The sequence below is a fragment of the Balaenoptera borealis genome, assembly GCF_965194805.1.
Source record: "Balaenoptera borealis genome assembly, chromosome: 16".
Lineage (NCBI taxonomy): Eukaryota > Metazoa > Chordata > Mammalia > Artiodactyla > Balaenopteridae > Balaenoptera > Balaenoptera borealis.
Window position 1 is genome coordinate 26,150,339 of NC_138872.1, and position 25,777 is coordinate 26,176,115.

General features: G+C 45.9%; 1 protein-coding gene across 2 annotated transcripts; it reads right to left on the minus strand.

Moving 5' to 3' along the window:
* Positions 1–1,653: 1,653 nt before the first annotated feature.
* On the minus strand, positions 1,654–18,884 carry BPIFA3 (BPI fold containing family A member 3). Of its 2 annotated transcripts, XM_082362841.1 has the most exons (7): positions 15,801–18,884; positions 10,173–10,323; positions 8,199–8,306; positions 7,400–7,549; positions 6,128–6,212; positions 5,644–5,707; positions 1,654–5,110 (listed from the first exon to the last, which is right to left on the minus strand). In XM_082362841.1, the coding sequence occupies exons 1-7, from the start codon at positions 15,922–15,924 to the stop codon at positions 5,076–5,078; spliced, it is 717 nt and encodes a 238-aa protein (XP_082218967.1). In that variant the 5' UTR covers positions 15,925–18,884; the 3' UTR covers positions 1,654–5,075. The 2 variants fall into 2 exon arrangements, with proteins under 2 accessions (XP_082218967.1, XP_082218966.1); XM_082362840.1 differs by lacking the exon at positions 15,801–18,884 and having other exon boundaries at positions 10,173–15,720.
* Positions 18,885–25,777: the final 6,893 nt, after the last annotated feature.

Genomic DNA, 25,777 nt, shown 5'->3' on the forward strand with positions numbered 1-25,777 from the left:
GCTACTATTTTTCGGGGAAACGGAAGCAGATAAGCCAAAGAATGGATTCAAGTTTGTTACTGGACAGCTAACAGCTGCTGGGTTGAAGCTAGGAGGCTGCATTTGTGTTACTGCAGAAAGGGGATGGATGTGGGCGCATATTGCCCTGGTTCAAGTCCTGTGACCCTGGGCAAGTCCCTCCAAACCTTTGAACTTCAGTTTCCTCATCTGTAAAACGGGAGGATAATATCTACCTCACAAGGCTGCGGGGGATAATGTCTGGGGACGGGGTATGAACTTCAGTTCATAAACTCATGTGTCTACATTTTTTTTTTTGAAGATTTTTTTTTGATGTGGACAATTTTCTAAAGTCTTTATTGAATTTGTTACAATATTGCTCCTGTTTTATGTTTTGTTTTCTTGTCAGCGAGGCCCGTGGGATCTTAGCTCCCCAACCAGGGATCAAACCCGCACCCCCTGCATTGGAAGGCAAAGTCTTAACCATTGGACTGCCAGGGAAGTCCCTACATTTTTTTTTTAAATACATAATCCCTTCATTTATTTATTTATTTACTTATTTATTTTTTTGTATTTTGGCTGCTCCATGCCATGCAGCACGTGGGATGGTTCCCCAACCAGGGATCTAACCTGGGCCTCTGCAGTGAAAGCTCTGAGTCCTAACCACTAGGCCACCAGGGAACTCCCCTACATATTTTTTTTCTAATGTATGTATAGTTCAGCGTTTCAAATGCCATTTTGCTGAGTAACAAAAACTTCCCCATTTCCCCTTGGGATTTTATTTCTGTTCCAGGGGCTTTATTTGTGCCAAGGCATCTGAAGAAGGCTGCCCTGTCCCTGTTTTGACTGGAAATATAGAAACAGCCATATGCCATCTGACCCCTTGATGCCAAGATGCTGTGCTTCCCTCCCGTCCAAAAGGCCCCTTCGAATTTAGCATTTACTTTTTACTGGACACCCTTGCTGGACACCCAGGATTGTTCTGTGTCTCGATTCCTTGGGTCTCAGGCAGGACCCAGGGGGACTGCCGCAGCCCATCTGCCTGGAACTACTGAGAACTTCCAGTTAACTTTCTCTCCCTGGGGTCCTGCCACCTCTCCTGGTTCTGGAAGGGAATGTGGGCACAGAACCCCTCTGTTCTGGAATCCTGCACATCGACTTGGGGTTTCTGCTGTCCTCCTCCCACGTCAAGGTTTGCCTGGGGAGAAGCAAGGCCATGAGACACTTCTCAGAACCCACTAGAACTATTTTCTCTTCAATTTCTCTTGGACCCTCACACTCCACCAACCCAACATGGGAAACTTTCTAGTCCTGGGGGCAGGAAACCTTGCTTCAATTCATCATGTATATGCTATTCTTAATGTCTCCTATGTCCCAAATTTTGAAATTGAAAAACCCAGGCTTTGGGAATTCCCTGACAGTTCAGTGGTTAGGATTCAGCGCTTTCACTGCTGTGGCCTGGGTTCAATCCCTGGTGGGGGAACTAAGATACTGTAAGCCGCAGGGTATGGCCAAAAAAAAGGGAGAGAGAGTGAAAAAAGAAATAGTATCTTATAACTAAAACAAACAAACCCCAAAACAAACAAACAAAACAACTCAGGCTTTAAAAAAATTTAACCTACAGTAAAATTGACTTTTTTTGGGTGTATAATTCAATGAGTTTAACACATGAGTAGTTTTATTTAGCCACAATTATACAATAATACAGAACAGTTCCATCATCCCCTAAATACGCTCATGTTGCCCTTTTATAGTTACCCGCTCCCTCTTGCCCTGCAACTGGCAACCACTGATCTGTTCTCTGTCACTGCTCTTTTGTCAGAGACCCAGGCTTTGTAGACTCAAAAGCCTTCTCTCTCTGCTTCTGCTGAAGTTGCCCTTCCTTGAAGCACAGGTACTGCTTGTTCCAGTGCCCTGAGCAGGGCAAGGGTCGTGGGGCATCAGGAAGCATGGACGGACACCCAGCTAACATTTCAGGACAGTGATTTCCGCATTGGCGACATCAATGCCTCCCCAGTGTGTCTGTCAGAAACTGGAGTTCATGCCCTTTTCTTCCTACGTATCAGATTGTGACTGTGTTTGGGAGCCTTTCCTGGTGTCATTCTGTGAATCAAGGGATCCATTTTTATGTACTGAATTGAACTATGGTTTAAAGTAGACTGAAAAGGTTTTTCCCCTCTAATAAGTGGTTATTGTAAAGAAGAATGGGTTAGTTACAGATCAAATAAGGAAGCTACCTCTTCTCTGTATATCCAGTGTTTGTGGTTCTCTGTATATCCACTTTATATTATTGCTAATGAACATGTGTTCACTGGTGAAAAATCTGGAGAATACAGATGAACTAAAAGGAAAAATTAACATCTGGAGTCCTGCCACTTCCCTTTTTATTTTAATAAATATCTGTCCAGTCCAGTCAAAAAAAAAATGAGATCCATTTCTAAAGGGCAGAGTTCATTTTATTTTTCAAGGGACTCTGAACTGTGCAAGGTCTGTTCTCCAGAACTTGGGGGTGGAATGCTGGTTCTCTTCCCTGGGAGTCAGAACTCTGTACGGAAGGGCGTGGACGTTACAAGCACAAGTGGGCAGGGCCTGGAGCAAGCTTCTGAGTATTTGGGGCTGAATTTCTGCTTCAATTACCCCCCCACCCCGGACCCCAGTATCATTATAGAGGTCCATTGTGAAACGAGCTCCTCCAGGAGAAAACACAATGAGTCCACAGCTCTGTGAACCTCAAAATGAAAAGAAAACAGAATGCGAGAAACCCAAGGAGGCCCCTTGAGAAAGGCACCCCTGGAAGGGTCAGAAGGAAGGCAGACAAAAGCTGCCTTCACAGGGACCAGGCAACCTCGTTGGAGGATGGGGCCCAGCCCTCCCGTGTTTGTTCTTTGAATCATGAGCCGGAAAACCCCTGTAAATTCAAGGCTGTCAAGGGGTATCATTCGTGTGAACATGGGTGTTTAGGGTTGCAAATCCCCAGTGAAGCATTTCGGATTAGGGAGTGTGAATTGAAAGATGGAGACATGAGTATCTCTTGCCCTATTCTCATCTCTGAGCTGTTGACACTTCCTTGTTTGAGCTTGTCAATCTAGCGGAACGCAGATTTCATCATTTTCCTCTCAGTGCGGGGTTGTGGGTGGGATAGGGGTGTTAGAAGGAAGGGATGGAAGACTGAAGTGGGGATTCAGAGTGGTCAAGGCTGTGGGCTCTGGAGTCTGGCCGCTTGAGTGCAGTCGACTTGGTCATTTCCTGGCTCTGTGACCTTGCGCAAGTGGCTTTCCCTCTCTGAGCCTCAGGATAGCAGTTTTGGACTTCATGGGGTTTCTGTGAGGATTTGATGAGATGCTGGATGCAAGCTCCTAACACCAAGCTTGGCACATGCAGAGTGCTTAGATGTATGTGCTACTATTAGTGTGTGTGTGTGTGTGTGTGTGTGTGTGTGTGTGTGTATTTCCTCTTGATTTCTTAGTATGCTGTCCCTTTCCTTGGGTGGAGGAGGGCAGGAATCTATATTTAAGAAGTGAGTAGTCATTAATCAAATAATTAACAATGAATTAAATGACTTTTAATAAGCATTTCCCATGGACCTAGCAGATGCTAAACATATTGCAAATGTCTTTTCATGTACTCCTACAAACATCCTGCATTGTAAATAGCTTTTATTTTCAAAAAAAATTTTTTTGTTAAAGTATAACATACATAAGAAAAATGCACATAAGTGAATAGCTCAGTGAATTTTCACAAACTGAACACCCTCCCCATAAGCAGCACCCAGATCAAGAAACAGAATGTTACCAGCCCTCCAGAAGGCCCTCCTACTACTTCCCGTCACTAACCCTCTCCCTGAGGGTAACCACCATCCTGACCTCTGACAGCATGGATTAGGTTTGCTGTGTTTGAGCCTCATATAGATGGGAGATGTGTGTTTCGGGGCCTGGCTTTGTTAGGTGTGTGAGATCCATCCACGTGGTTGTGTGGGTATAGGTTATTTTCACTACTGTAGAGCATTCCGCTGGTGACTATCCCACAAGATATTTATCCACTCTATTTACCCATTCTTTTGATGGGCATTTAGGGAGTTTTCACTCTGGGGCTATTATGACTGTGAATGCTATGAGCAATCTTGGACACGTCTTGCGGTGCCCATGTGCATGTATTTCTGTACCTAGGATCGGGACTGTGGGTCGGAGGGAGGAACATGTTGCCCTTCAGGAGATGCTGCCACCCAGTTTTATAAAGTGGAGATGCGACTTATCTCCCTCCAGCAGTGTGAGGGTTCCTGCTGCCCCACGTCATGTAAGATTTCTATTCCCACTTTGCGAGGGAGGGAGACCAAAAGGTAAAGTGCCTTGTCCCCAATACAGCTAGGGAGTCATAAGACCAGGACTCACCCATTATTTAACCCTGGGTATTTGCTGAGCACACACTTGGTGTCAGGCCTGTGCTAGGGGCTGGAGGGTCATTGGTCACCCTGATGCACATGTCTATACCCTCCTGGAACTTCTCGTTGGGCTGAATCGAATTTGAACTCAGATCTGTTTGGTGCCAGTGTTTATACTTTACCACTCTGTCACCGTTCTTCTTCACTCCCTTGGAGCCCAGCAAAGTTCTGGGCACGTATTAGGTGCTCAGTAAACATGGGTTGAATGAACAAGGGGATGGGAACTCTCAACAGGGCCCTCCCCGCATTGATGAGCACATCCATGGATGGCTATTGGCTGCAACTTACAGGAAAAGAAAGAGTGTTTTCTCTGGCATTTCTGGGCTGATGAGCAAACCCAGGCATATCCTGGGTTTGGGATGGACCTTATCAGCCATCAGCCAAGTCTCAGGATGGACCTTCATCAGGTCTGACTTTTGGAACCCAAACCTCAGGGCCCAGGCAGAAGGACCTCTGTACCGTTCAGAGATAGAATTTATTGTGGAAGAGGACAGGATGTCCACAGGGTCTGTGGTAAAAGTGGGACATCGGAAGCCCCACTCTGAGGGAGACTTGTGGTCTCCAAATCTGGAATCTCCTTCTGATCATCAGTGGGCAGCTAGGGGGTGCTCAAGTCTGGCTCGTGGAAGGCTGGCTGGACTCAAAATTGGTTGAGTTCACGAGCAATAGCCTGCTCTGTAAGGAGAAGAGGCAGAATCAGTCACCAGGTGTCTGCCCTCTGACCCCCAGGTCCACACCGAAGGGGTCTGTCATCCATCCATGCTGACCAAGGCCTGGTGCCGGGAACATTCACATTAAAGCTCTTCAAATGATATCTAATTATTCAGTTCTTGTGTCTTCCACTCACTGTGAGCTCCCTGAAGGCAGGGACTCTATCTGTTTATCTGCAACTGCGATGGGGGTGGGCTTGGGTGTGTGGGAGGGCAGTGCTCCCTAAAGGATTGAGTGGAGATCTTGGGAGAAGCTCTGGTAACCTGGAGGTTTGGGTGAATTGGCGGGGCACAGCCTGCTTGGTAGGGGTGCCCTCTGCTGTCCCGGCTCTCTCGGGGGATAGTGAAGGTCATGGTCATATGGTCACCTCTGAGTGTCCTCAGAGCACATGCAGACACCCCTCAGCAGGCCTCAGTGAGAGCTGCAGCAGGGGCACCTCTTCTGGCCATTTGCCCGTCCTGAGTCCTCCCCCCGGAGGGACACAGGTGCTCACTCACCCATGAGGCTTTTCAACAGTTTCACATCCAGCTGCCTGAGGATTTCATCGATCAGAGGACATTCCTGGGCCACCAACACAGAGAGAAGGGTCAGACCAGGGAGTGGGAAAAGAAAACTGGAGGGGCCGTGGCTGGAAGCCACGGGATTTCCACAAGGAATCATGGCAAGTGTGGCTCCCTTGTACTGAACGCCGACTACCCACCAGGTGCTATGCACAGCACTTCCGTGCTTTGCCCCCTGAATCCTTGAGACTCTCTGTGCAGTGGGGACTGTGATGGTTCCCATGTTACAGATGGGGAAACTGAGGCTCAGGGAGGCTAAGTCACTTGCCCAAGGACACACAGTCAGTAGATGGCAAAATTGAACATCTTAATTGAGATTTCTCAGGTTCTAAAGCCCAATTCTTCGCTGAAACGTCAATATATATGCCCTGACCCTCGGACTCAAGAATGCCCAAGGTGAAACTACTTTTCTGAAACTTACCTGACTTTCTATCAGGTGTGGGATAACTTTTTCCAGGTTGTCTCTGAGGTTGTGGAAAAAATGTTTCATCTTTGGTGGGATATCTCTAGAAAGAGAGATAGATGTACAGAACAGAACAGATAAATACAGACAATACTGATGTCAGGTGCTGTGTGTGGAGAACATCTCACACAGCCATTTAATCCTCAGAGAGCCCTGCATGAGAGGCATCATTGTAAGCAATAGTCAAAGGCGCAGCTCAGAGAGGTGATGTGCCTTGCCCAAGGTCACACAGCTAGTTAAGTGCTGATCAGTTTAGAACCAGGTCAGTAACTACAGTCCACAGTCTTCTTCGTGGATGTCTGGCATGATCTAGGCATTCAGTGAATGTCTGATGAATAAATGAATGGACTTCCACTGATGACCTAGTTGCTTTCAGCATTCTGGAATTACAGAGAGAGATCAGACACAAATCTTGCCCTTGAGGGGCTCAATCTGTTGGGGTTGACACACTTGGTCAGCTAGTCTACAGATCTTTATTTAAGTCTATTTTTCTCTATCTTGTTCACTACTGTATCCCTAGCATCAAGTATGTTGTGCCTAGCACATAGTAGGTTCTCAGCAAATATTTGTTGAATGAATGAGTGATGAGGAGGAGCTTTAAAGAAGGAAGGAGGGGCGTCCAAGCATAAGGGTCAGCATGTGCAAAGGCACCGTTGTATGAAAATGTATGGCATATTGATGGAGGGGGGTTCTTCAGAGAGACTTGAGGGCAAAGGGCTGCAGAGTGGGGTAGGGGACAGGACAAGTAGGGCCTTGAGTGACATCCAGGAGTTTGCTCTTCATCCAGAGGGCATTGGAGAACCATTGGAGTGTCTGGAGCAGGGGCTGGGTGACATGGCTAGATTTCTGCTGCAGGGGGAGAACAGAGTGAAAGCGGTGAGGTCTGAGTCAGGGAAAGTTGGAGGAGGCTCCCACAATGGTCCAGGAAGTGGACGATGAGCCCAGTCAGTGGCTGTGGGGATGGAGAGAAAGGGAGCAGGTGAGGGTTGCCAGGAGGTCACTGATGGGACCTGTGGACGATGGGCTGTGGGGAGTGAGGAGGAGGAGGAGTCTGGCTTCTGGGAGGGTGGCAGTGCCATCTCTGGGATGGGGATGCAGGAGGAGGAACAGATCCTGGGGAAGGGGTGAGATCTGTTTGGGGCTCACCCAGGAGGTGGTGGAGACCTGCGGCTGCAGCCAGGGCCAGTCAGGAAGGGGCCCAGCCCTGGGGAGGGGCGGCTGGGATCTTACTCAGTGAGGACAGTCATGCGGACGCTGCTGGGATCCACGCGGCAGTTGCCTATCACCAGATCCCTCCGGCCAAACTCATCTTTTTCCAGCCAGAACTCCACAGCGAGGTTCATGCGTGCGTGTGTCTTTATGATCTGGTTATTGAAGGGCCTGGGGACAAGAGAGAGGAGGAGGGGGGAGGGGCAAGAGACAGAGAAAGAACAGAAGGAGGAAGAAGCAGCCAACACAGAGAGTGGCTCTTTCAACACACCAGCCCAGTGGGGTTCCACGTTGCCTGGATGTTAAATTCTGTGGTCAGCGATTAAGGAGAAAAACAGTACTAGCCAGAGTGCCTTCTGAAAATCCTTTAAATAGACCAGATTAGGGGGCCTTCGGAAATTTAAAAATTGAGAGTTAATCTTATTCTAAAAACCTTTACCATTTAGTGGAGCCCTCCCAGAGGCAGTGGATGTTAAAGGGTAGTCTAAACCGGAGGAGGGAAGGGTGATGCGATCATTAAAGTGTTTCTCTTTTTAAAATCATTGTAGGGAACTCACATAAGTTTAAATGAGCAAATGACCTGCCTCCACTGACCAGTGATTGCCATCCACATTTCAGCTGAAGAAACCAAGGCTCAGAGATGTGAAGTGACTTGCCCAAGGTTACACAGCAAGTGAGTTCGGAAACCAGGAATTGAAACCAGTTTGCAGCGGAAAGATCTGGGTTCCCCAAATTGCCAAAATCCATCCCCCTGCCCCGACTCCCAGGTTCCCAGTGAAGAGGAACAGTGCCCTTCAGGCCCCGCTTCTGTATGACTTACAGTCTCGAGTCAATGTCAAATTCAAGTGAGATGTTTGCCAAGAACCACTCATTATGGAAAGACATCCAGATCCCACCATAGTCCAGCTGAATGTTGGTGATGTTGGCGCTGCACAAGGAAAGAGCAAAGACCCCCACAAGGGTGAAGGGCCTCAGACCTCAAGGCCTTGGGCGTTACAGACAATGCTGGCCTGTTTCCTAGCAGTCGGATTTGGAGTCAGAGCCTTTCACAGATGCTCTGAGGGTAAGAGCTCCCTGCAGGAGCCCTGGGGTTACAAGCTGTCCCCGAGTGCCCCCGAATAGCTCCACACAACTGACTTGTGAAACCCACAGCCAACTGCAGACCCAGCCCCTGGGCCCGTTCTCAGAGCCAGCCTCCCGCTCTCAGTGGATAGCCCCACCACCTGCCCAGGGGCCTAGACCCAAACCGTGGCAGCTGTCTTCAACTTCTCTTCATCCCTCACCGCCACATTCCACTCACTAGCAAATCATGTTGGTTCTGCTTGCAAAATATATCCTGAAATGGGCCACTTCCCATCACTCTGTTGCTTTCGTCTGGTCCAGGTCACCATCACTTCTTGCCTGGAGATGCTCTAGTTTCTCTCTGGGCTCCAGGCCACGATCTTGGCCTCTCCACAAACCATCTCCATGTGGCAACCAGAGGGGCCTTAACACTCCCCTATCACTCAGTGTTCTCCACTGGTTTCTCACTGCTCTTGCAATAAAATCTGAACTCCACATCACAGCCCCTCAGATCTGCAGGGTCTGGCCTCACCTGCCTCTGCAGCCCCATCTTCTACCACCCTCCCCTTGCTCACCCAGCCACACAGGACTTTTTCTCGTCCTCAAATGCATCAATCTCCTTCCTACCTCAGGGCCTTTGCACTCACTGTGCCTCCATGACCTCATGTCACTCACCTCCTTCTCTTCATTCATATTTCTACTTAAGGGTTAGGAAGGTCCCCCGATCAACCCTCTCACTCTCACCCTTGACCTGGTTAAATTTGTCTTCGTGTTATATCCCTCCATCTGAAATTAGTTATTTACTTTCGTGGCCTATCTCACTAACTAGGATGTAAGATCCAAAAGGGCAGGGACTGTAGGTCTATGTAGAGCTGCATTCCCAGTACCCAGCCCAGGTGCTGGTACACAGTAGGTGCTCAATGAATAACTGTAATAATTGTTAAAGGAATGAATGAAGGGAAGTGATTGTGGCTGCACACAGCAAGGGAAACCCTGCTGGTGAGTCCTGGTGCTCATTAAAGTGGAGGGAATGAGGGATGCAAATCAGAGAGAAGGTAGGTCAAGGGCACAGCAGGCTGGGATCATGGTGTTACATTTGAGCAGCTTTGAGACCAGGCAGCTGGGGAGGCCTGCATCCATTGAGAGGAAGGGGGGAAAATGGAGGTGGAGGACAGGCCCAGTTCTGCGAGGCTAATTATACCAAGGGCTATGCATCCACTATGTGCCACAGGGAAAGCTCCTAACAGCTCCAGGACGCAGGGATGATTACGCCCATTTCATTGAGGAGGACTCAAGGCTGAAGCTCAGGGAGCTCAAATGCCTTGCCCAGAGTCACACAGCTTTCAAGCAAGAGTGAGGTTCAAATGTCTGACTCTAGTCCTGGGTTCCTTTGGCACCCCAGATGTTTATCCAGGCTGTGCTCTGGGTACCCATTTTATAGATGAGACCAGAGTGGCCCAGCAATTTCCCCAAAGTTGGTGGCAGAGTCAGGATTTAAATGCAGAAACTTTTGCTTCCCAAACCTTCACCTTTATTTATTCTGCTGTGCTGCCTCTCCCAGTGACCCTTTGTACTGGGTCCCCTACTCATCCTTGTGTTGGGTCTGACATCTCCTTCCAATCTTCCCTCCTTTCCCCTTCACAGGCCTTGTACTGCCATGCCCTCAGCTCTGCCCTCTTACTCAGAGCTTTATCAAGAGTCCCAGGGCCAGTGATGGGGTTCAAGATCTCACCTGCCTTCTTGATGCTGCTGAAGGCTCACGCTGCCAATTAGCCAGTCCACCATCCCCGAAGCCATCTGCCTGGAGGCATTCAGACTGTCCAGGAAGCGGATGTTCTGGATTTGGCGCTCTGTATTGTGCTTCATGAGGCCCTGGGCAATAACTGGAAATGGATATGGGACCAGTGACATTGCACGATGCACTGGCAAAGGTGGGGGGTTTGGAGCCAGGAGGCCCAGGTTGCAGGCTGGCACACCGGCTTCTTGCTGAGTGATTGGTGTGTCATCCCCCTGCCCCCACCACTGAGATCCACATTCTTCATCCGTGAAATGATGCTTTGCAGTGCTGGTGTGACACATTTGCAGAGGGTCTGGCAGGCAATAGCTGCTCAAGAGAGATATTATGGTTGAAAATTTGCTCAGTGCTGTATCTCTGAATCTGGAACACAGAGCCTAACATACAGGATCTAGATCACAGTAAATGTTGGTTGAAGAGAAAAAGAGGTGGGCAAATAAGGAGAGAATAAATGGAAATCCTCCCCCACTATGCTCGGAATAAACTGCAGGGCTGGGTGGAGCTACCAGTGGAAAAGAATGAATTCCAAAAAGGAGGGAAATTTGAAAAGCTATTGACTTGCGTGAAGTCCTAGCTCTCTGGGCCCTAGACCCCAGCTGCCCAGGTTGGGGGCCCAGTTCTGACAAACCTCAGAGCTCACCTCAGGACACATTTATTGCACTGACTCAACCCTCTAGGTGTTCAGGCCCCACACTGAGAACTATGTATTACGGCAGAGCCACAGAAGCCATTGTGACACCTCACCCTTATCCTCCAGGGCCAGCCCCCAGACCCCCTTTCAGCACCCCATGTTTCTGCTGCCTACAAACAAGAAAGTGTCTCTGGGGCTTCCCCGGTGGTGCAGTGGTTGGGAGTCCGCCCACCAATGCAGGGGACACAGGTTCGAGTCCCGGTCCAGGAAGATCTCACATGCCGCAGAGCAACCAGGCCTGTGCACCACAACTACTCAAGCCCACGCACCCAGAGCCCGTGCTCCGCAACGGGGAAAGACGCTGCAATGAGAAGCCCGCGCACCGGGACAAAGAGTAGCCCCGGCTCACCGCAACTGGAGAAAGCCCGCGCACAGCAACAAAGACCCAATGCAGCCAAAAATAAATAAATAAAATTTAAAAATTTAAAAAAAAAAAAAAGAAAGTGTCTCTGGAGTCATAGATCTGGGTTCAAATCCTAGCTCTGCCACCTCCCTGAGTCTTGATTTCCCCATCTGTGTAATAGGGCAGTAATAATACCCATCTCATAGGATACTTACTAGGAATATTGAGACATTTAGCCAAAGGATATTTACTGAGCATCTACTGGGTATCAGGCTCAGTGCTGGGCAATAAACACACAAACCATTTTTCTATCTAGTAGGAGAACATACAGTAAAGAAATAGTTTCAAGGATGGAGTGAAACTATAGGTATGCCTAGAACTCTTAGTAGTTCTTGGTTAATGATGACAGTAGCACTTGGGAATCTGTGAGCAGCAGACACTAGTAGTTGCCAGTCCAGTATCAATCCATCCATCCATCTGTCCATCCATCCATCCTCCCATCTATTCTCCATCTATCTGTCTATCCAATATCCATCCATCAATCCATCCATCTACCCATCCACCTTTCCATCCATCCATCCACTCATCCGTACATCCTCCCATCCATCCTCTTATCCACCCACTCTCCCATCCACCCATTCGTCCTATTCTTCCCATCTGACCCCTGTTTTGATTCAGACACTCTCTTCAATTCCTGGTCCAGGTGAGGCTGTTGATTATCATTGCATGGTGACTCTTACAGGTACAAAGTTCGCATATGATCCAAGTTGGTTCTATCAGACTAAACAGAAGACCCTATGCTTCATGTTTGAGGGGAAGGTTTCTTTCTCTTTCTCCTACTGGAAAGGAACAAGACAGCCTATAGCTCCAATGGCCACTGGCCACCATTTGCCTATCACACTGTGAACCAGCAGCCTGCGGATGAAACCATGACGATAACAGAGCTAAAAAAGGATGAAATTCAGTTCTGGTTGGCAGCTTTGAGCTGCTGATTGAACCAAACCCAGAGCTTGCCCTACCTATGACTTTCAGTTGTGTGAAATACTTTTTTCTTATAGTTTAAACCAGATTGACTTGGGTTTTCTGTAACACCCTAACAGATACGTGAGAAGTGGTTGTAGAGATCAACATTTTCACAGTTGAAAAACACTTTGCACATACTTGCCTTCATTTAAGTCTCAAAAGCAGTCCCATGAAACAGCATTCTAACTGCACCTATTGTACAGATGAGGATACCTGGAGCCACAACCACATGTGAATATATTTGATAACCTAAATGCAATGCATACATTTATGGCAAACCATAAAATGCCAAGTCATGATGAGGGGAAATGGAAAACATTGATAACTTAAAACCATTAAGAAATAGAAACAGGTGATCTCATTCCCCAAAAGTTTTGATCTAGATGGTTTTATGGAAGACTTTTACCCAACTTTATGAAAAAAAATAGAAAAAGAAGAAGATGCAAAATTCATTTTATGAGGCTAGTACAACTTGCTTCAAGAACAGTACAAGGAAAAGATATTACACATCAATTTTATGTATGAAAAATTTGCTAAGATCCTAAATAAATTGCTAGCTAACAAATCTAATAGCTAATAGTACATTATAAAAATATCATATTACATTATAAAATAAAAATTTTAGTTTGATACATTATAAATACATTAATGTATATTATAAAAATAATAAAGTACATTATAAAAATAATACAATAATAGCAGATTATAAACAGATAATTATAGTATGTTATAAAAATATTGTATTTATTCCAGAAATGCTAGGATGGGTTCAACATAAGAAAATCTATTAATACAGTTTATCACATTAACAGAGTAGAAGAAAAAGATGGATTAATTTTTAGATGCAGAAAAACATTTGTTAAGGGCCAATACTGATTTATGATTAAGAAAAATTTAGGAAACTAGAAATATAAGGGGACTTCCTTAGCATGATAAAAACTATATCCCAAAAACCTACAGAAATATACTAAGTGGAGAATTCTAGATATATTCCCATTCCTATAGGAGGCCTTGGCTATAGTGCAAGATAAGAAAAAGGCACAAGAAGTATAAGGTTTAGAAGAGAAAAGATAAGACTGTCACTATTTGCAGATGATATAATCCTCTAGATAGAAAATTGAACAGAATAAATAAGACAAATTATTAGAACTAATAAATGGTCAGTAAGACTTTTGGATAGCAGATTAATTTTTAAAAATCAACAGCTTTCCTCTCATCTGTACCAGCAATACCAACTAGAAAATATAATAGAAAATTAGGCAATATTTACTGTGGCAACAAAACCCATAAATTCTCTAGGAATCAATTTAACAAAACATGCTTAAGACATTTATATAAATTTAAAATTCTATTAAGGGATTTAAAATATAATCTGAATAAGTTGAAAGATATACTACTTTTGTAATTGCCTAACATAATACTGCAAAAATGTCAATTGTCATTAAATTAATAAACAAATTCAGTGAAACCCTAATTAAATTTCCAGAAGATTTTTCCTCTTTTTTAAGGAACTCAACACAGTCTAAGATTCATTTGGAAGAAGAAAGTTCTATCAGATAAAATGGCATTTTACAAAGATGCAGTATTTAAAATATTATGTTTTTGGTACAGGAACAGTTACACAGACACAGAACACAGAACTCAAAAGGGAATCCATGTGTTTGGAAATTTGACCATTTAGTAGGTGGGTTGAATGGACTCATAAGGAGAGAAGTGAAGCTGAATCTCTAATTTACAGATATAAACATACATAAAGATGGCCTCCAAATGGATTAAAATCCTATATATGAAAAGTGAAACTGTAAAGCTGTTAGAAAAAACAGGGTAGAGACAAGGGCTTAAGACTCATCAGATATAAACCATAAGATGAAATGTTGCTGAGTGTGAAACTATTCCTGTTCAATGAAGTGTCTACAAACAAAGTTAATAGGTGACAGTTTGGGAGAAATGTTCTCAATGCTTAGACCTGACAAGGGACTAATGTCAAGAATAAATTAACATCTTCTCAAATCAAAGAGGATTAAAAAAATTGGAAAGCAAATAGAAAAATGGGCAAAAGATAAGAACAGGGAATTCAAAGAAGTCAAAATGGCTAACAGAATTAAGACGTGTTGCTCAAACTTCTCACTAATCAGATAGTCAAGCTAAAACAATTAGATATCACTCAAATACACATCAGACTGGCAAACAATGAAAGATGCTGTTATGTACTGAATTGTGCTCCCCCTGCCCCAAATCAATATAGTGAAGCCTTAATCTCCAATGTGACTGTATTTGGAGATGGGGCCTTGAAGGAGGAGTTAACATTGAATCAGATCATAAGGGTGGGGCCTTAATCCGATGGGACTGGCGTCCTTATAAGAAGAGGAAGAGACACCAGAACGTGCTCACTCACCCTCTGTACACACACAGAGGAAAGGCCCTGTGAGGACACAGTGAGAAGGTGGCCATCTACAAGCCAGGAAGAGAGGTTTCACCAGAAACCAACCCTGTGGGCAACTTGATCTTGAACTTCCAGCCTCCAGAGCTGTGAGAAAATAAATGTCTGTTGTTCAAGCCACCTGGTCTGTGGTATCTTGCTGTGGCAGCCCAAGGAGGCTGATACCAGTGGATTCTCTCCAGTGTTGGGAAACAAGGGATACAGGTATGCTTGTTTGTTACTGGAATGGGTGTAGACCTGCACAGCCATCCTAGAAAGCGATCTGGCAGTCTTTAGTTAAATTCAGTTTGCACCTGCCTTAGAGCCCAGCCATCTCCCTTCAGGGTATATCCCAAGGAAATTCTCCCATAGGTTCTAAGAAGGACACGTGAGAATGTTCATCGCCGTGTAGTTTATAATAGTGGGGAGTTAGAGACAACTCAAGTGTTCATCCCTAGGGAAATGGCCAAGTGATGATGAAGTGGATGTATTTCATGGACTTTTCTGCACAAGTCTGAAGCAACAGATGTCAACAGCACAGTGTCCAGTGAAAACAGTAAAAAAAAAAAAAAAGAAATCTATATGGCATTACCATTTATGTAAATCAAAACACTGTATATTTTACAAGGATATGGGCATTTAAAAACACATATTAAAGAATTTCCTGGCTGTCCAGTGGTTAGGACTCTGCGCTTTCACTGCGGGGGCCCGACTTCAATCCTTGGTCAGGGAACTAAGATCCCACAAGCTGCGAAGCACCACCATCCCAAAAAAGCCAACACCTATATTAAACAAGCTGCAGTGCCTGCCAAGGAAGAGGGGAATGGGAGTGAGAATAAGAGGTCGAGAGGAAAATAACATAAAATAAAACACAAGAGGGGTCTTGCTATGGTTCATGATAATGATGATGTGCTAGGAATAGGCATATGATCAACTCAAACTCAATTTTGTGTACTTCAGGTCTAAGAAAAAAGGAAGAGAAGAGGGTAAGTGACCAATTCCAGGTCATCTAGCAAGTCAGTGATGGGGTCAAGTTAATGCTTTCCCTACCCTCCCTGTGACAGCGGGCAGAGCATGGGCTTAGCTTACTTCTCGCCAGACCCGATTTGCTGTCTGTGTGGGTCTTGGCCAGGCCAGGCCAGTGCTGCTTATGTAGTGCCAAGGGCAAGGCCAGCGAGCTGAGGAGGACCAGGAGCCTCCAGAGTGAATGCATCTTGGGTTCTTGGACCTGTGGGTATTAAGAAAGGTCAGATGGTACCCACGCAGATGGCTGCAAGGGTCGCCACCTGGTTGGATGGACTTATGGTTTTCTGTAGGAAGACAACACCGGAGTTAGCCCCAGCATGCTGTGGGGAGGTGTCGTGATGGGCTCTGGCAGCTGCCAGTGGGGCTTGCTCACATGGTGAGGGCAGCAGGTGGAACCCTGCGGGGAGGCCAGGGATCCAGACGGAAGCCTTGTTGCTTAGAGACACGCAGTAGACCCCACTGTTGGGTCATCCAGTGGGAATCCTCTCCCAGACCAGCACAGGGTGGATGTTGGTGACTCTTCCGTGAATGAATGAATGAATGGATGGGCAAGGATGGTTAATCTCAGGCTTTCCAATTGGACTAGGACTTTCTTAAGGGCAGGATCATCTGCAATGCCTATCGCAATGCTTGCCTGTGAGAAATTAAGTGCTGATGATTGTTGGTTGAGGGACCAAGTGACTGAATACATAAAACAGTGAGGATGGCTGGTCTCTGAATCCCCCACTAAATTATATGTTTCTGGAGCGCAGGGTGTGAATTTAATTAATCATCCTGTGTCCAGTGCCTCCCATGTTTACCACATGGTAGTTACCAGTGATGTTTATTAAGTGATACAAATGAATGAATGAATAATTGGATGGATGGATGGTGTGTGGATAAGATTTACAGGGAGGGGACAGAGAGCCTTGAAGCCAAAGCATTAGGTTTATCTTGTTGCTCTGGGTTTGAGGGTCATTAAGAATGCAGTTCGAATCCCCTCTCCTCACCATCTCAAGACACGGCATCCCAATCCGTCCAGTTGCTCCAGCCACAGCCCTTGGAGGCCCCCTTGACTCACTCCTCTTTCCTCATCTCCCATGACCCATATGTCAGGAAGTCCTGTCAACACTTCCAGGATCTGACCACATCTAACCACTCCTCCGCAGCTGCCATTCTCTTGGCCTGAGTTATTGCAGGGGTGTCCTACCTGGTGTCCCAGCTTCTTCCCTGGCCCAACTACAATCTCTTTTGCATACAGCTGCCTGAGAAATCATTTTAAGACATAAATCAGACCGTGGCACTCCTCTGCTCAAAACCCTCCAAAATTTCCCATTGCACACAGAGGGAAAGTTGAAATCTGTGCAATGCCTCTCAGAGCCTGCAGGGTCTCTGGTGTCCTCTCTGACCTCACCCCCTACCACTCTGTCTCTCCTCTGCTCTCCTGCAGCTGCACAGGCCTTGGGAGTCTGGACCCGACAATTCAGCTGCCGTGAGCTCTGAGACAAAGGCTCTTTCCCCTTCTTGTCCTCTCCCCCACAAGATGCGGGGGGCATGCAGGGTCCTGTGTGAACTTCCCAGAAGCCCCGGGCCATCCTTGGACACTTCACTTCTGGTCTCGTAAATCAAAAGCATTAGTTCAGGGTGATGGCTTTCCCGATCTGAGGTCCTCTCTCAGTGTTCATGCCCCCCTTGAGGATGTTTGTAGAATATCAATTACTTTAAATGTACTTTTCTAGTCTTCCTGGTCTTGTGTAACCAGTTGGAATTTTGTTATTTTTTTTTTGTCAAGAAAATTGGAGAAGAGTGGTCATTGTTGTCCTTGGCTCTTTGGAGAGCTGAACAGGGGGTGGGTGGTTGTCCGCCCCACCTCCTCACAGGCTGTGGTTCTCAGGGCCACTGAGTGTAAAGAAATGATGACGTGTAGGGTGTAGATTTCAGGGTCTGGTGCATGACAAGGGAGCAGGAAGCACTGCTCAGGGATGAGCCCCGGATTTGAAGCCAGCTTAATGCATAATCACACGCGGTTAAGAGCGTGGGCTTCTGAGTCACACAGACCAGGGTGCAAATCCTGGCTTTCCCTCCCGGCAGACTCAGGAGGGAAAGCCAGGATTTGCACCCTGAGTCTGGATAATAGTGTGGGGCTGTAGGGAGACTTAAAGAGAATCCTGCACAGCAATGCTCAAAAACCTTGTTGCTACGATTGCTGTCATCCTCACTCTCACCTCTCTGAGCCTCAGCTTCATTACCCGTAAACCAGGGAAGCTGGTGGAGTGAACGACACCAAGTATGATTAGCCTAGAGATGGTGCCCAGGACACTGAAAGTGCACATGTCAAGGAGCCACCTCTCCTGAGCACATCTGCAAATGAGTGTACGGCTGTTTTGGCAATTCTAGCAGGAATTACAACTGGGGGTGCTGTGATGGTTTAGTGCCTGGAGGGAGCTTGCAGACGTCCGATCAGATGGTGGGCTTTGTTCTTGTTCATTCAACAAACAAATAAAGTGGGACTTCCCTGGTGGCCCAGTGGTTAAGAATCCGCCTGCCAAGGCAGGGGACACGGGTTCAAGCCCTGGTCTGGGAAGATCCTACGTGTCGCGGAGCAGCTAAGCCCGTGCACCACAACTACTGAGGCTGCGCTCTAGAGCCCACGTGCCACAGCTACTGAATCCCACGTGCCTAGAGCCCGTGCTCCACAACAAGAGAAGCCACCGCGATGAGAAGCCCGCACACTGCAACGAAGAGTAGCCCCTGCTCGCTGCAACTAGAGAAAGCCCGCGCACAGCAACGAAGACCCAACGCAGCCAAAACCAAAAAAAAACCCAAAAAAAAACCTAATAAAGCAGCTAAAGACAGTGAGTGCTAAGTGGCAGGCACCATGGGCTCTGAGCAGCCAGTTAGGTTCCTCGTCCTCCTGGAGCTCACACGCGCTGGGGAGGCTGACAGTCTGCATCTCTGCCTGCCAGGAGCATGTGGTTATGAAGCACGGCTCTGCTGTGGAGCGGAGGTGGGGGGGCAGGAGGAGCTAAGCAAGGGCGCAGTGAGGGGAGACCTGATAGCTGGGGAGCGGGGTAAGCAGAGAAAAGACGTCTCTGAGGAGGTAGAGCTTGTGCAGCTATTTAAAAGAAAGGCTATAAGTTAGCTGGGTGTTTCCCCGCCCCTGTCCCCCACTGGAGGGGTGCTCTGCTCCTGTGGAAGCAGCTACTTTTATCAGGTTGGTGATGCTGATATTTACCTGGTGGCCTCATTCACTGTGCTAAGCCTGCTCCGTGTGGGATCTCACTGCACCCTCCTGCCACACATGAGGGGACGTGAGCCGGAGGAGCTGCCACCCCAGAGCGGCGAGATGCTATTTCCCTTGGGAGATGGAGATGCTGGACACCCCAGACCTCACCCATTAGCAATCTCCTGCACTATTTCAAAGAACTTACCTTAGAACAAGCTTCTTTACATTTTTGGGAGGCATTTTGAAAATGTGATGAAAACTTGGGTTTGTGATCATAAACATATATGTACCTGGTTTAAAAATGTTGCTCACAGTAGCAGGATTTCTGTGGTCCTCTTAAGGCGTGCCCACTCACACTGGTTAAAACCCCTGCTCCTCTGGGTAATTGGCTTTCCAGGAGTTTGACTTGGAGGAGTATTCACTTGTCCAGTCAACCAATATCCCCTGTGGGCCCACTATGTGCCAGGCACTGTGTTTGGCTCTGGGCAACAACAGAATCCCTGCTTCTCCAGCAGCTTATAGTCTGGTGAGAGAACGAGAACAAAAGATGAACAATACGTGAAATAATTACAAATTGTATTGAGAGGGAAAAGTGAGGTGAAATTGGGAATTGCAGGGAGGCCACTTTAGAAAAGGGTTAGGGAAGGTCTCCAGAGAGGTGACATCTGAGCTGGGTCCAGGAGGAGGAGATGGAGCTGGCCTTGGGTGCAGGTGTAGGAGGGCACACCTGGCGGGTGGAACCGCAAGGCAAAGTCCCTGGGGTGGGGAAAGGCCCAACAGGTTGGAGGAACAAAGGAACTAGGTGTGGATGGGACTGGGGGTGAGAAGTCAGCGGCCTTGTGCCCCGAAGAGGCCCTGGCTCACGTCCATGGCTCCAGGGAGGGACACCCAGGGATGTAAGGAGACCTGGCAGAACGAGGGCTGTGCAGGCTTTTCTTCATGAGCGTCCTCCCATGGCCATTGGGAGTGGCCACTTCCTCCTCTCCTTGGGCTCTAAGGCAGCTCTAGGTTCCCCAAAGCAGAGGTCCTCACACTCCAGGGGGCAGTTGAATGGGTGAGTAACATGCAGATTCCTGCACCTGAATCAGTAGGGTCTGGGACAGCCCCGCTTAGTCCATTCACTGAGAATCACTCGTCTAAGGAACAGGATCTATTATTCATGTATCCCATTCTTTGTAGAAATGTACACATCTTACAGTCATGGAAGACTAGACACTGGAACTTTAACCCAAAGTCAAATTTCCCTAAAAGTGGGGGTAGGGCCCTTTCTGAGTGGAGTATTAGGTTTGACAAAAGATGATGATGGTGGCTCTTCTGGGCTCTGGGGTGGCCTGGAGAGGGGGACGGGAAAGTGGAAGAGCTTGGGTTTCTGGGAGCATTGTAGTACTTTTGGAGGGATGGGTGGTGCTTGTAAAAATGCAGATTCCTAGGCCACCCCTGAGCAATGGAGTCAGAGTCTTCCTGGAAGTGGGACCTGGGAATAAGCTTCTGGGCAATCCCGCTGTACACGGAGCATGAGGCCCCCTTAGCTGAAATAAGAGTGATGATACTAGTAAACATTTGTTTGTTGAGCGCTAACTGTGCTTGAGGGGCAGTCTAAGCGCTTTGCTTGTAATCGCTTATTTAATCCTCCACACAGCCCTCTGAGCTAGGTACCGTTATCATTGGCCTCCCTTTGCAGAGGCACAGAGAGGTTGAGTAAATTCCCTAAAGTCACCCAGCTGGGTGAGGTGGGTCTGGGACAGGAGCCAGGCAGCCAGGCCCACAGGAGGAACATCAGAGGAGCTGTGACTCATTCCCCATCCCACACCCCACTCTGCCCCCCAGCACCAGCCCACAGCCCCCGCAGGCATTGCAAGGAGAGGCAGGAAGAATGACAAGAGCAGATCCATCGAGCCTGACTATGGGACAGCCTCTGCTCTAAGCATTCTTTGTAGGTTAATTAAATTAATTAATCAATCCTCCCAATAACCCTCGAGGTTTGCATTGTTACTGCCCCATTTCACAGATGCAAAGCCTGAGACACAGAGAGATGGGGTCACTTGCCCAAGGACGCACACCTGTAAGTGTGGAGGTGTCTGGCTCTAGTAGGCTCTATCTTGTCTCTGGATAAATTCACTCACAGTCCTCGCCCTTCGTCCCAGGCTCTGTGAGCCGGCCTTGTCCAGTGGCATTTCCTCTTGTAATTCTCCAGAGGCCGCTAAAGACTCCATAGGACACGCATGGCAAATATCAAAGATTTTCAATGAACTGGAGTTGATGCGCCAGAGGAGTGAAGACTGCAGGTCTCACCACGACCGTGAACACTCTGGACCACAAGGGGGCAGAAGCTCCATCCAGCCCAGGGTCCTGCCTAGCAGAGGTGTTCTCAGGAGGAAAGGGGGAAGGCAGGTCATCCACAAGGACCAGTCATTCAGGGCCACAATGTCAGCCTTAAATGTCAGCCAGTGGAAAGGAGGGAATTTGCTTGGGTCCTTACCACACACGTCAGACCTGGCATCCTTGTAAGAAATTAGAAAAAGTCAACTAAACCCAAAGCAATTAGAAGCAAGGAAGTAATAAAGATCAGAGTAGAAACTACTGAAATAAGCATGGAAAAACAATAGAGAAAACCAACAAAATCAAAACCTGGTTCTCTTAGAAGATAAATAAAATTGAAAAAACTCTAGGCAGGGAGATTAGGAAAGAGAGAGAGAAGACACAAATGACCAATATCAGGAATGAGAGGGGTGACAGCATTACAGACTTTACAGGTATTAAAAGGGTAATAAGGAAATATTATGAATAACTTCATGGCAATAAGTTCTATAACTTAGACAAAAAGAACAAATTCCTTGAAAGACACAAACTACCAAAGCTTCTCAAGAAGAAATAGATGATCTGAAAAGCTCTGTATCTATTACAGAAATTGGATTTGTAGAAAAATCCTTATCACACAGAAAGATCTAGGCTAATATGGTGTCATCCCAAACACCACATTATACCCAAGCTATTTCAGAAAGCTGAAGAGAAGGGAACACTTATCAAGTACTTCTGTGAGACCAGCCTTACCCTACTACCAAAACCAAACTAAGACCAATACAGACCAATATCCATTATGAACACAGCGACAAACACCCTCAAAATTTCAGTGATTTAAATATGGCAATGTATAAAAAGGATAATACATCATGACTATATGGGGGTTTATCTCAAGAATGAAAGATTGGTTTAGCATTTGAAAATTATCATATTAACAAACTAAAAAAAATTGCTTGATCATCTCAGTAGATGCAGAAAAAGCATTGGATAGATCTCCAACATCTAACTTTGATTAAAAACTTTCATCAAGCTAGGAAGAGAAGGGAGCTTCCTCAACCTGATAAAGGGCATCTACACAAAACCTACAACTAACATCATAGTTAATAGTAAAAGACTGAATGCTTGCCCTCTAGTTTCAGGAACAAGACAAGGATGTCTGCTCTCACTTCTATTCAACATTGTTTTGGAGGTTCTACCTAGATAAGAAAAGGAAATTAAAATCTGGATTGGAAAGACAGACATAAACTATCTTTATTCACAGATGATATGACCATCCACATAGAAATTTTGATGAACTCTACAAAAAAGTTACTAGAACTAACATGTGAGTTTAGCAAAGTTACAGGATACAAGATTGAGAAACAAAGTCAATTACATTCCTATATGCTAGCCATGAACAATTGGAAATTGAAATTAAAACAGTGCCATATTGATAACATTAAAAATATTAAATACTTTGGAATAATATGACAAAGGATGTATAAGATCTGTACACTGAAAACTACAAAATATTGCTGAGAGGAATTTTTAAAGATCTAAATAAATGGAGAGATATGTTCTGTTGTAAGACTCAATATTGTTAAGAAGTCTTCTCCTCCAAATTGATCTATAGACTCAATGAAATACCAATAAAAATCCCTGCAAGATTTTGTAGAAATTGATAAGGTGATTCTTAAAATTCACATGGAAACGTTAAGGACTTAGAATAGCTAAAATAACTGTGAAACAAAAGAAAAACAAAACAAAAGCAAAGTTGTAAATTCCGTGGTACTAGAAGCGTTTGTGATAGGAAATAATAACATGTGGAGCCTTTGTCAAGCCCCAGTAGAAAAATCACAGCACATACCCCTTGGAGTTCTAGAAAAAAGCCATGCCATCTGCTGCAGAGGACTATGCATCATTTGGAAAATAGCACCTAGCTTGATACCAGCACCTGGTAGGTAGACACCTGTGTCTGACCATGGCTATCAAATAACCATGTGGTCAGAACTACTTCTCATGAGCTGAGTACACCCAGACCCAGAAAATAAGCCAGAAAGTCAGGTGGGCCCAGGAGCAATCCATCATACATTGGAAATGTCATATCCAGGATTAGGCACCTTATTAAGGTGCACAGGCAGGTGGCCCAGACCCCATGTCATCCCTCACTGTTGCACTGGCACCTCTTCCTCAACTAACATTTACGGCTTCATGGAGGTTTCCTCTGACCAGCCGACAGAGGAGAAAAAATCTGGAATTTGATTCATGGATGGGTCAGCTTGGTATGCTGGTATAAGAGGAAAATGGTCTGCTGCGGCACTACAGCTCCACTCATGAGGAGCCCAAAGAGGGGACCAAATCATCTCTCTGGGCAGAGCTTTGGGCAGCGCACCTGTCATCTACTCTGTGCAGAGAGAGAAGTGGCCTGAGGTAAGGCTAGACATGGGCTTGTGGGTAGTGATGAAGGGCTCATTGGTCAAAGGACTGGAAGGAACAATATTGGATGATCAGGGATATTGGATGGGTCTGGGGAAAAGGCACATGAATGGACAATGTGAGTGAATACTGCTATAAATGGAATTTTTGTGTCCCCCTGAAATTCATATGTTGAAACCTAACCCCCAATGTGATGGCATTTGGACGTGGGGCCTTTGGGAGGTGATTAGATCATGAAGTTTGCAGGATTAGTGCCCTTATATAGGAGACCCCAGAGCAAAAGATGGCCATCTATGAACCAGGAAGCGAACCCTCAGCAGACACTGAATCTGCCGTTTACTTGATCTTGGGCTTCCCAGTCTGCAGAACTGTGAGAAATAAATTTCTGTTATTTACAAGCCACCCAGTCTATGGTATCTTGTTATAGCAGCTTGAATGAACTGAGACATATACAAAGGGTATGAATCTTTTTTTTCTTAACATCTTTATTGGAATATAATTGCTTTACAGTGTTGTGTTAGTTTCTGCTGTATAACAAAGTGAATCAGCTATATGCATACGTATATCCCCATATCCCCTCCCTCTTGTGTCTCCCTCCCACCCTCCTTATCCCACACCTCTGGGTGGTCGCAAAGCATGGAGCTGATCTCCCTGTGCTATGCAGCTGCTTCCCACTAGCTATCTATTTTACATTTGGTAGTGTATGTATGTCAATGTTACTCTCTCTCTTCGTCCCAGCTTACCCTTCCCCCAACCCGTATCCTCAAGTCCATTCTCCACATCTGTGTCTTTATTCCTGTCCTATCCCTAGGTTCATTAGAACCATTTTTTTTTTTAGATTCCATATATATGTGTTAGTGTACAGTATTGGTTTTTCTCTTTCTTACTTACTTCACTCTGTATGACAGACTCTAGGTCCATCCACCTCACTACAAATAACTCAATTTCGTTTCTTTTTATGGCTGAGTAATATTCCATTGTATATATGTGCCACATCTTCTTTATCCATTCATCTGTCGATGGACACTTAGGTTGCTTCCATGTCCTGGCTATTGTAAATAGTGCTGCAGTGAACATTGTGGCACATGACTCTTTTGAATTATGGTTTTTTCAGGGTATATGCCCAGTAGTGGGATTGCTGGGTCATATGGTAGTTCTATTTTTAGTTTTTTAAGGAACCTCCATACTGTTCTCCATAGTGGCTGTACCAATTTACATTCCCACCAACAGTGCAAGAGGGTTCCCTTTTCTCCACACCCTCTCCAGCATTTATTGTTTGTAGATTTTTTGATGATGGCCATTCGGACCGGTGTGAGGTGATACCTCATTGTAGTTTTGATTTGCATTTCTCTAATGATTAGTGATGTCGAGCATCGTTTCATGTGTTTGTTGGCCATCTGTGTATCTTCTTTGGACAAATGTCTATTTAGGTCTTCTGCCTATTTTTGGATTGGGTTGTTTGTTTTTTTGATGTTGAGTTGGATGAGCTGCTTGTATATTTTGGAGATTAATCCTTTGTCAGTTGCTTCGTTTGCAAATATTTTCTCCCATTCTGAGGTTGTCTTTTTGTCTTGTTTATGGTTTCCTTTGCTGTGCAAAAGCTTTTAAGTTTCATTAGGTCCCATTTGTTTATTTTTGTTTTTATTTCCATTTCTCTAGGAGGTGGGTCAAAAAGTATCTTGCTGTGATGTATGTCATATAGAGTGTTCTGCCTATGTTTTCCTCAAAGAGTTTTATAGTGTCTGGCCTTACATTTAGGTCTTTAATCCATTCTGAGTTTATTTTTGTGTATGGTGTTAGGAAGTGTTCCAATTTCATTCTTTTACATGTAGCTGTCCAGTTTTCCCAGCACCACTTATTGAAGAGGCAGACTTTTCTCCATTGTATACTCTTGCATCCTTTATCAAAGATAAGGTGACCATATGTGCGTGGGTTTATCTCTGGGTTTTCTATCCTGTTCCATTGATTTATATTTCTGTTTTTGTGCCAGTACCATATTGTCTTGATTATTATAGCTTTGTAGTATGGTCTGAAGTCCGGGAGCCTGATTCCTCCAGCTCTGTTTTTCTTTCTTAAGATGTTTTGGCTATTCGGGGGTCTTTTTGTTTCCATACAAATT

What these genes read in the sequence shown, in the direction of transcription:
- BPIFA3 (XM_082362840.1), bottom strand. Translation starts at nt 10,519, where the DNA reads ATGTGTCACACCAGCACTGCAAAGCATCATTTCACGGATGAAGAATGT. An exon ending in CACACCTGATAGAAAGTCAG is followed by an intron (nt 5,708 to 6,127) that starts GTAAGTTTCAGA and finishes TTGGTGGCCCAG; the next exon opens with GAATGTCCTCTGATCGATGA. An exon ending in ACTGTTGAAAAGCCTCATGG is followed by an intron (nt 5,111 to 5,643) that starts GTGAGTGAGCAC and finishes TTCTCCTTACAG; the next exon opens with AGCAGGCTATTGCTCGTGAA.